At 34.8% G+C, this 10,969-nt stretch overlaps 2 protein-coding genes across 3 annotated transcripts; one reads left to right on the forward strand and one right to left on the reverse strand.

Annotated features, from left to right (window-relative positions):
* Positions 1-279: 279 nt before the first annotated feature.
* Positions 280-3,306, forward strand: LOC107776581 (pentatricopeptide repeat-containing protein At2g02980, chloroplastic-like). 2 transcript variants are annotated; one of them, XM_016596494.2, is made up of 2 exons: positions 280-2,907; positions 2,988-3,306. In XM_016596494.2, the coding sequence occupies exon 1, from the start codon at positions 415-417 to the stop codon at positions 2,197-2,199; it is 1,785 nt and encodes a 594-aa protein (XP_016451980.1). In that variant the 5' UTR covers positions 280-414; the 3' UTR covers positions 2,200-2,907; positions 2,988-3,306. The 2 variants fall into 2 exon arrangements, with proteins under 2 accessions (XP_016451980.1, XP_016451982.1); XM_016596496.2 differs by having other exon boundaries at positions 280-2,903.
* Positions 3,307-3,437: 131 nt separating this feature from the next.
* LOC107776582 (flavin-containing monooxygenase FMO GS-OX-like 9) lies at positions 3,438-6,513 on the reverse strand. Its single transcript, XM_016596497.2, has 7 exons — positions 5,818-6,513; positions 5,432-5,502; positions 4,958-5,116; positions 4,802-4,884; positions 4,372-4,507; positions 4,078-4,251; positions 3,438-3,983 (listed from the first exon to the last, which is right to left on the reverse strand). The coding sequence occupies exons 1-7, from the start codon at positions 6,368-6,370 to the stop codon at positions 3,792-3,794; spliced, it is 1,368 nt and encodes a 455-aa protein (XP_016451983.1). The 5' UTR covers positions 6,371-6,513; the 3' UTR covers positions 3,438-3,791.
* Positions 6,514-10,969: the final 4,456 nt, after the last annotated feature.

A 10,969-nucleotide genomic window follows, 5' to 3' on the forward strand; every position in this document is an offset into this window, starting at 1 on the left:
TTTTTCGTCGTTATTCGAGTACCGTTTCTACTTGGCATACACTCGATGATTTGATTGGGGTTGGTCGTGGTGCTTTTCGCTATTTCGCCACCTGGGCGAGGTCCCACCTTGGTTGATCACTATGGTTAGATTTTGACCTATATAAGAACTATATCCATTTTCTTATGTAGAAATTACAAGGAATATTACGTCTCAAAAGTACAATAAGTATTTTAAAATTTTAAAAATATTTGTGACAATTGAAGCTTTATTTAATTGCATTTTCAAGAATAAAACCATACAACATTTTCTGTTGTCAATAGTCAATAGACTATAATCTTTGCTAAAACTCAACTATTGACCATGAAACCGTGATGGTTTTAAGGCATTATTTCCTGTCATAATAGTAGCAGAAAGCTTGCAATTTGTTTCACCATGAAAGCATCACTGAAAATCCTTACACCATTTTCATCCACCTATGGCTTCCGCGCTTACACAATCTCAGCTTCGGTCGATTTCCCAATGCGTACAGTGCTACAAGAAATGCCGGCGCAGAGCCACACGAATCAAAAGATAGCCTGCGACAAAACCATTGACCAATTCTCGCTCATGAACCTAATTGATTCTTCTTTCTCTTCAAATGGGTTTGCTCCCACTGCTCTTCTATTCCACGAGTTCTCTCGTTTCGTTGATTGTAATTTTTGTAACACACTTATCAGACGCTATACAGATTCTAAAAAGCACTCGCATTCAGTTTTTGTTTACACCCAAATGCGTAAACTGAATATCCTTCCTGATTTCTCAACATTCCCCAGCGTTCTCAAATCAGTTGCTCAGTTATGTTATGGTGAAGTTGGAAAGTCCATCCACTGTAATGCAATTCAATTGGGTTTTAATACTGATATTTATACGAACACTGCTCTTGTTTATATGTATGGTGTTTGTCAACAACCTGATGATGCTCTCCAACTGTTTGATGAAATTCCTGAGCGAAATGTAGTTACGTGGAATGCATTGATCACGAGTTATACGCATAATAGGAAATTTAGAGAAGCAATTGATGTGTTCAGGGAAATGTTAGCTTCTGGGGCTAAGCCAGGTGAAGTCACTATGGTTGGAGTTTTATCAGCTTGTTCTCATTTGGGAGCTCTGAGCCAAGGGAAGTGGATTCATGATTACATTGTGAGGAATCGGTTGAGAGTGAATGTCTTCGTTGGTACTGCGCTAATTGACATGTATGCTAAATGTGGAGATATTGATGAGGCGAAAAAGGTCTTTGAAACTATGGGTTTTAAAAATATTTATTCATGGAATGTATTGATTTCGGCATATGCCATGAATGGACAAGGCGAGGCTGCATTGCAGGCTTTCGATAGGATGGTTGTAGAAGACTTTAAGCCTGATGATGTTACCTTCTTGGGCGTTTTGTGCGCCTGCTGTCACCAAGGTTTTGTTGAGGAAGGTAGAAGGCGGTTCTCAAACATGATAAATCAGTTTGGCTTACAGCCGAAGATTGTGCATTATGGGTGTATGATTGATCTACTCGGACGTGGTGGATTCTTGGATGAAGCTTTAGAAATGATTCATTCTATGAGAATAAATCCAGACGCAGTAATATGGAGGGCGCTACTTGGTGCCTGTAGATTTCATGGAAGAGAAGAACTTGGTGAATTTGCTTTCCGTAAGCTAATGGAACTGGAACCAACAAATGGGGAAAACTACGTGTTAATATCAAATGTTTACATTCGAAAAAAGCAATGGGCTGAAGTTGGAGATGTTAGGGAATTGATGGACAGCGGCGGAATTAAAAAGATTCCTGGATGCAGTTCAATTGAAATTGAAAATGTAATGTATGAGTTTAAGGCCTCTGATCCTCTTAAAACAGGGCATGAGGAAATCCATAAGATGTTGAAAGACATGAAAAATAAGTTGAAATTAGCTGGTTATGTGGCTGAAACAGAGATCGCTCTGTATGATATTGATGAAGAGGACAAGGAGCATAATCTGATATACCACAGTGAAAAGCTTGCTCTTGCATATGGGCTGCTAAATTCATCTGAACCTACATTAAGGATAATGAAGAATTTGAGGATTTGTCAGGACTGCCACCAATTCTTTAAGCTTGCTTCAGCAATTTATAAAAGGACAATTGTTGTTAGAGATATAAAGCGCTTCCATCATTTCATTGGAGGTCTTTGCTCGTGCAAAGATTATTGGTGAATAGCTTGTGTATCGGTGTTGTTCTGTCTTCTGACAAGTTAGGAGGGGCAATTACTGCTTCAGAGAGTGGCAATTTTCACGCAGGATGTATATTTCAAATATTAATGTAATGGTCCGCTTTTCAGCCAAGGTAGTGTACTGGAGAGGTCTCAGAATCTGCCAGAGGACTTGGGTAGTTATTTCTTCTTTTGATGGAAGGATAAGTGGGATATTTTACTTTGTTTCTGATACATCAAACAGCCTAGCGGATGATGCCAACTTTGTTGGGGACTGAGGCGTAGTAGTAGTAGTAGTTGTTGTTGTTGTTGTTGTTGTTGTTGTTGTTGTACAATGTACATTAGACAGCCTAGTATGGCATGTGTAAAAGCTGGATATGATTTATGGTGTTTGATACCGCTCCTCAGATGAACTTCTATGCTACTTGGGTAGTCATTCTGCCAATATCATCACGGTTTCTTGAGTTGAGTTTGCTACTAGAAACCTTCCTTTGTGAAAGTTTTAGTCCTTGATATCTGAGAAATATTGGACTAGGCTCAACAGATCTTTTTTTAATTTTGAGCTCTACGACTCTGTCGAGATCCTAAATATTTCGGGCGATTGAACTGCAGAATGTGTGCTTTGAAGGCTCTCAGGTTTTCTGAGCTTACTTGTGTTTTTCTAGCTGTGCAGAACTGATGGGCTGACTGTTTGCCTTATCCATGATCGTAGGTAGTTCCGGCATATAATTCAGTTCGACTAATGTTGAAGTTTGTATTACAGTCCTTTGAGCATATTAGCTGTTTTTTCAGGTGAAACACATCTTGGCATGACCCATAATGCTATGAGAAGTTCACCTTCTAGACGTCAATGATGGTGACACAGAGTATCTAAATCTCTGCGGGAAAATGCATACACCAAAGGTACATTGCTTTCTACCCTAATTTTTATTTTCACATAGTTATTGCTTCTTTTTGTAGGATCTTCAGCTAAAACTCTTATTTGATTAATGAGGCAGAATATGTTATTGCCATAACAAATGTATTGCTTCTTGACCCTTTCTTGGGCTAGCTTTGGCAGCCAGGATTTGTTAGCCTTTTATCCCTGAAATAATTGGCATTCATGTTAAAAGTCCTTCACTTGAGGAGCTATTTAAATGCAGGAACCTCCAATAGTTCCATGAAACCATTACATCGTGCCTCATTTTCATTTAATTGGGTGGCAACGTATTGAGGAGTGAAAATTACAATTGATGCTAATCAGAACATGAATGCGAGTCTTATAAATGGATTTCACTTCACATATCCTACAATAGTTTCTAGAGAATAGCCTTGAAGCTAAAATTCTTTAATAGAAAGAAAACAAAAATTTCTTCATGAATATCCTCATCTTTTCTTACACAGTCGAGCATTCTACCAGATATCTTTTCTGCCCTTTTTTTCATAGGTAAGGATGAAGACGAGTGTAATAAATAAATAAAAAATTCTTTCCACTCTGGTAGAAGCTAGTAAATACGAAGTATACTAAATAGGTGACCAAATCTACTCCAGAAAATAAATGAATTATAATTGGCCGCACTCCATCTTAAACATCTGTATCTATTGATGCTTTCAGATTCAAAAAGCCTCGGGACCAAGGTGAGTGAAGTGTGAGCTTTGATAAGCTTCTTGCAGCATCTCACTGTCATCGTATGAATCCCGATATGTATCCAAGTTTATATCTGCATTTCTTAGTGCTGATAGGCAGAGTTCTTTCCTCCATTCTTCTAAGTGTGGGAATCCTATGTAGTCTGCATATTTGTCACAATACTGCCAAAGAAAATTATTCAAACACAACATATAAATACGGTGCAAAGGCTCTGAAATATCCTTTTTGTTGTAGAATTTGGATTAAGTGTTGTACCTCAAAGTTAGCAATATCATGGGTATTATGCTTTGGAATGCCAGCAACTTCTCTTGAACGATAAAACTCCTTGATGGACTGCATCATTTCATCCCATGATGGCAGTGTTCTTTTCCCAGACAGCAGCTGAGCAATCCATTTTGCTTGTGACTCAAAGAAAGGAAACCCTATAAGCTACATCATAAATAAGAGAGTGAGAATCTATTAAAATTGATTTATCCTCCCAAAACAAAACTTGATTGATTAATGCTTGGTTATAGAAATGCGTAGGAGTTAACAGTTGAAGTGGTTTACCTTTCGGGGTATGCCAATGAAGGATAGAGAGGGTGCAAGAGAAGGGGGGAAGGTATGCTCGTAAAGGGGCCCCACTCTGTCATCATCAACTACTACAGTTCCTTTGGTGTCAAGAAATGGAAAGGAGTAGGAGTACCTGCAGAAACATACCAACTTGGATCTGTCATTATCAATATTCTTTTCACTTTAAGACAAGACCGCGTCTAAGCACTGCCTAGTTCAATATTATGAATCTTGATATATATTCTTGTAAATAAGAATATTAAAAAATGTTTGAAAAACTATGATCAAAGTAAACAATGACTCCTCAACTAACAATTGCCATACAAAATGAAGCAGAAGAAATATTAGAATATCTAGTGTGATTGCTTGGGTTTATCTTTTCAACCTTCCTTTTTTAGTTTCTAATGTCTAAGAATAAAACACTTACCCTGTACAGTATATGATAGTGTCTGCAACGACTGAAGTGCCATCTTCGAACAAAACCCTCCCGTCTTCATGTAATGAATCTATCTACATTTTCATTTTGGATCAGTATTTTATTTGAATAATCAGTATTTTCATTGTCCGATTTCTAACAACAAACCTGAGGACGAAGATGTAAATTATTGTGCTTGGATATAACTTTAGACAATCCTTCAGAAACGTCAACAGATTTGGCGCTGAGATAGATCTCCTTTGCCACATCTACAAGCTCCATTCCTATATCTTGGCCACTTAGTGAGTTTCCAACCACCACAACCACCTGAAGTTAAAAACAGTTAGCAAGTTGTACGGGGCAAGATTCAGAACTTTGTTTCAAACCAAAGTTAACACTTCTTTTAAGAGTAAACTTAGATGCTGCTCCACAAGTGGCAACTCTGAACTTTTTTGTATATTTTATTCGAATACATGCACTGGAATTCGAATTATGACAACGTGAGATGTTAATTAATTATTTTTTCTGGCTAGTATTGCAACAGAATTATTATTTAAAATAGAAAAAGGAAAAAGTGAATCCAACTATTCATCTCTATGATTGTATAGAGATGAAAAAGGAAAAAGTGAATTTTTGCATTACCTCATCCTGAAAGGGGTTTGGAACCCTGTAAATGTGGCTATGCATCTGCTTTCTTCTCCATGCATCCATTCCTTATAAAACGAAACAGATAAAAAGCCTTTAATGTCACTCTTACACTATTGAATAAGAAGAAAATAAGTAAATATCAGAACACAAATAGTGTTTATGCAAGTATGTAATACATGCTGTAACTTTGATAAAAAGGTCTTATGGTTTTATTGTTAACTGTACTTTGACATGACCTGACTATGAAGAAGTTGCTTTGATTGATAAAGTTAGTTATAACTCCTGGATTTTCGTTGCCACTTTTCATGGTATGAAATATATATACGATCAATGCACAAAACTTAAACTCGAGTGAGAAAAATATGGAGAGTTTGACAAACCTTTAATATTTGGCAACCTTGGTTGAGAGTAATGACCAGTTGCAACAACCACAGCATCAAAGACTTCCTCCACCCCCATCTCAGACTCCTTCTCTTTGCTCTTCACAATCCATCTCAAATCCTTACCAAACTCAGGATAATTCATCATCCCCACATGCTCAACCTTAGTATTGAACCTTATCATCTCCCTTAATCCAAAGTATTCACAAAAATCTTTTAAATACAAGAGAAGTTCCCTATGGCCAGGAAATCTCCTTGAATCCCTCCCTGTCTTTACCACAAATGGAAAATCAGTAAATCCCATGATCTCTCTTGGAGAAATGAGCCTTAATGATGCATAAATACTGCTATGTACATTTTGGACATTAGTCCTTCCTAAAGGATCTTCATGTTCAACTTTAGGTTCATATAGCCATTGCCCTCCTACATCATGGTTTTGTTCTAAAACCACCACATTGTGCCCTTCCTTCCTTAGCTCCCTTGCAGCCACCAATCCCGACGGTCCGGCACCGATCACGCACACATTCTTGGACAAATTTCTCTCAGAAACCATGGTTGGTATTCAGAACTCTTGGAAGAAATGCAGTAATTTCTCGTGTTTTATGTTTATTGAGATTAAAAATGAAGTGAAGAGTTTATATATAGGCGAAGTAACTTGGAACTAAAAGAAAATGAGACTGATTAGCTATTATAATATCTTATAAGTTTGCTGGGAAGGAGAGACACGTGACTAAATAATAATTTGGTTGGCGTATGTCTCGAAATTGCTCTTGTATGTCTCGATCGGAAAGTTTACTCCTTTTGTTTGATTTATTGAGTTGGCATTAATTTTGAGTCATTAATTCTACTTTTATTCATTTCTTCTTCCGGTTTATTTTAATTGATTTTTTGATTGTTTTTACACATATTAAGGAATTCACTTTTTAGCATTAATTAATTAATAAAATTTACCATATTAACCTTAATTTATTTGTTGAAACTATAACAAATACTTCTAGGCTCTTTACTCCAACGACAACATATCTGATAAATCAAATATTATAGACCGTAAAAAAAGGCCAAAAAATCAATTAAAGTAGACCGGATGGAGTAATAAAAAAAGAAGGGGTAAGTTTTCTTCCTTTTACCTTTTAATTTTTTCCTCCAAGAACTCTTCTAGCTTTAATTAAAAGGAAGAAATTTTCCCAAAATGTATGGTAGGGGAACTTGGCGTTAAGCAGAAGGCTCCCATTTTGATAACTTACATCTAAAGGTCCACAAAGCTACCAAAAGATTGGGCAGTTTAAAAAGAAGCCACTTGTTTAGCTCTTAGCTGTTTTTATGATTTCTAATTTTCTACTACTGCTGTGACGTGCATGGGGTGCGACCCACTTCTTTTAATTACTAATAATGATACCCTATAGACTTAGGTGATTTGGTGGGGTACTTAAAAACATTCCTTTAGAGTCTTTCTAATTTACATTATGGGTGTGTTTGGTATAACGGAAAATGTTTTCCAAGAAAATATTTTCTTGGAAAATAGAGAGTAATTTAATTTATTTTTTGATGTTTGGTACGCGAATTAAGGAAAATAACTTCTCAAGAGTATTCATAAATAATTTAGATACAATAAACATGAAGCCATAAACTTTCGAATCAACAATCTTCCGAACTTACAAATTTCATAAACTTTTGAACCGCTAAACTTTCGAAATCGCGAACTTTCGAACCCGTAAACTTCAAAACACATAAACCTCCGAACTTATAACTTTGGAACTCGTAAAATTTCGAACCTGTAAACCGAAAGATGAAAAAACTAAAACTGAAAATATATTAAAAAAATATTTTTTGAGGGAGGAGGGGTGTGCAGAAAAACAAAAAAAAAACAGAAATTTGAAATTACAAAAAAAAAATAAAAAAAATTGTGCGAGGGGGCCTTATGTTTGAATACTTCCTTTAGGCGGCTAGAAGGGGGGTGGGGGTGGGGGTGGGGGGGGGGGGTTGTGTGCGGAAAAACGAAAAAAAATAGAAATTTAAAATTACAAAAAAAAAAGTTTAAAAAAAACTTTTTGTTGTGCGGGGTGGGGAAGTGGGTGGTGTAAAAAAACGAAAATCAGAAATTTGAGAAGGAGTTTTGGAAAATGTTTTCCCTTCTTTTGATAAAGAATTTTCCTCCAATTGGAGGAAAATGAGTTCAAAAGGAAAATATTTTTTAAAACATTTAAGCCAATCAATGAAAAAATTGAAAAATATTTTCGTTCGTACCAAACACACCCTATATCCTATATCAGTAGTTGTTAACTGACACATCTAATATAAAATACATACATAAAACGTTTGCGATTACACGTGGATATATAGAGAATTTGAGTGGAATAAATAGATCTTATAACATGTTAAAATTACCTAGAGTTTTGGGGGCCATGGACCCCTCGAGCCATGGGATATATAGCTCAACTATTGTAATCCACGAGGAGTATCTGTTATACTATCATTATTTCTTTCATATTAAAATTTAACCTCTCAATTATTTGAATAGAATTTCTTATATTTATAAATACTCTGTAAAAAGACCATATAATTAATAAGCGTGAGAGAGAGAGAGAGTGATGCTTGACTTGGAGTCTTGGACAAATCGATTGAAGTGTTCATTTAAAAGGACGGTTTGAAATTATATACTGTATTACTGTTACCCGTTTATTACAATAAATTTATTCTTAACAAGTAATAAACTTAGGGGCCGTTTGTTAGGATGCATTGGATAAGCTAATGTATGCATTAACTTTGTGTATTAATAATACATTGTTTGGTAGACATTTTGAACCTATGCATTAGTTATACATCTATTTGGTATTATCCTATGCATAACTAATGCATAGAAAACAATAATATTAGCAATGCAATGGGTTTTAATGCATGCATTAGCTTAGTTAAAGACAAAATTATCCTTCAAAATTTATGCTTGATTAAAATATACTAGTTAGTATATTAATGCAAGTTCAAAATAATCCAAATAGTGAGAAATAAAATTATATCCCTAGTAAATAAATAAATATTTAACATATTTCCTTTTTTATAAATAAATAATTAATTTATTTTACATTATAGGTAGACAAATAAAATAATTTTTTTTAAACTTTTTCATATAAAAAGATTTCTCAACATATGTTTCTTTTAAAAAGTTAGAGCGTGGACTAGCTTTGAGGTTATTTTTGTAAGCAAACAAACTCGTCATGCAATGCTTTAATACATCAAATCAAACAATGAATAAGAAATATTCCAGCATAACTAATGCAAGTATAACTAATACCAACATTACTAATACACACTAATCAACATTTTTCTTGTACACTCTACCAAGCGGCCCTAAAGAACTATTCAGTGAAGTAATATTACAAATAACATCTGATGAACTTAATTTCCCCCACCTTACCCAAGGAAAGGTTTAAAATCAAAAATCAAATTTGTATATGATTCTTTGCTCTTAAAAAGAAAATGTGGATAAAGCATTTTTCAATATATACTTTCTAGTGTATATTAATAAGGACCTCATCCTCTACAAATGTACATGTACACAAATCACAATATCTTTCTTTTCAATTACATGAAAATATTGAACATATACACTACTAACCTCGTCCATATTGTTACCTCGTAGTTAGTTTTTTTAATATAATAATTAACAGCCTTGCACATCCCGTTTTTATACGAGATAATACAGTATATAAGCGAATAAATATTAGAGTTAGATGCTAAATATAATTAGGCAATCATTGTTAATATATAGGGTAACATTATCAAGGAAGGGAGACACTAATGATGTCAATGCCTTACAGTGAGTCAAGCATTTGATTTCCTCCCTTCTTGAAGGCAAGGGAACATCAATAATCATGAAATATGGTTACCAATGCATGTTCATCATTTACATATCAGCCTTTTGTTTCTTACTACCTCTTCAAACTAAAGATTAATAAGAATAATTTTTTAAAACAAAAAAGTAAGAACTATATATACGTTTCCACTGTACTCATGAATATATATACTTCAACTAGAACTAGAAATATATTTAAATAGTGATATTTCTTTAAGACTTCTTAGGGTGCAATTCAAGTATATATTAGTACAAGCATGAGTCATGTTTTACACTTAAATAGGTAGTACTATACTAGTAAATGATGAGTCACTTGCTTGGAAACTTTGGAGACAAAACTATATTGGTGGGGGTGGTGTGGCAAAAAGGCATAAACTTTTATATGCTTTTTAAAGACCAACTTTTTCATAAGGACCATCTTACTATTTGAAACTTATAAAAGGAAGGTTTCAAAGAAGAAAAAAGATGAAACGTCAAAAAAGGTTCTATCAACTTTCTCATGCAAATATGTAATTATTGGAGTAGTAATTTATTTGAGCGTTAGGATCTAGTTATTCTTTATACTGTGTAATGCTTGGCCTATAAGTTAAAAAAATGCTTTATGAAACTTATATAATGAGTCTGCATACTTTTTTCGGGGATGTACGTGGACCTGGTTGGTTCGTTTTTATCAAAATCAAACCAAACCAACTATATCGGATTGGATTGGTTTGGTTTTGTCGGATTTTTCGATTTTTCGGATTTTTTATTACTTAAATATTATTTCAATCTTACTTTATTAAATTTTTTATAAGTAAATATATGTCACGATACGGATTTCCCACCCTCGGGAATCGTGATAGCGCCAACTCGTAGAAGCTAGGCAAGCCACGAAATTTAGAAAATTCTTTACTTCTTTGTTTTAATCCTTTTAACATCTTGCTTTTAACAGGTGATAAGTGTCACACCTCCTTTTTCACCTGGCGCCCCCGTAAAGGGGCATAGGGGGAGTTTTTCCAATTAAAGGACAATCGAAACGAGATTTATTATTTAATTCAGAGTCGCCATTTGGAAGATTTATGGCGTTCCAAGTCACCGGTTGAATCCCGAATCAAGGAGAATATTGACTCTGTATTACAGTCCGCGAACCAGAAATCCGGATAAGGAATTCTGTTAACCCGGGAGAAGGTGTTAGGCATTCCCGAGTTCCGTGGTTCTAGCACGGTCGCTCAACTGTCATATTCGGCTTATTTATCTGATTTTAATACATGTTGAACCTATGTGCAAATTTTAACTTTTTACCGCTTTTATTATTATTATTAT

The sequence above is a fragment of the Nicotiana tabacum genome, chromosome 6 (genome assembly GCF_000715075.1).
Source record: "Nicotiana tabacum cultivar K326 chromosome 6, ASM71507v2, whole genome shotgun sequence".
Classification (NCBI taxonomy): domain Eukaryota; kingdom Viridiplantae; phylum Streptophyta; class Magnoliopsida; order Solanales; family Solanaceae; genus Nicotiana; species Nicotiana tabacum.

Excerpts from the sequence above, each read along its gene's own strand:
- LOC107776581 (XM_016596494.2), top strand. The coding sequence starts at position 415 with ATGAAAGCATCACTGAAAATCCTTACACCATTTTCATCCACCTATGGC.
- LOC107776582 (XM_016596497.2), bottom strand. The coding sequence starts at position 6,370 with ATGGTTTCTGAGAGAAATTTGTCCAAGAATGTGTGCGTGATCGGTGCC. Across the intron at positions 5,503-5,817 it reads AAGGTTGCCAAATATTAAAG|GAATGGATGCATGGAGAAGA; the intron begins GTTTGTCAAACT and ends TCGTTTTATAAG. Across the intron at positions 3,984-4,077 it reads ATGATATTGCTAACTTTGAG|TATTGTGACAAATATGCAGA; the intron begins GTACAACACTTA and ends TTTCTTTGGCAG.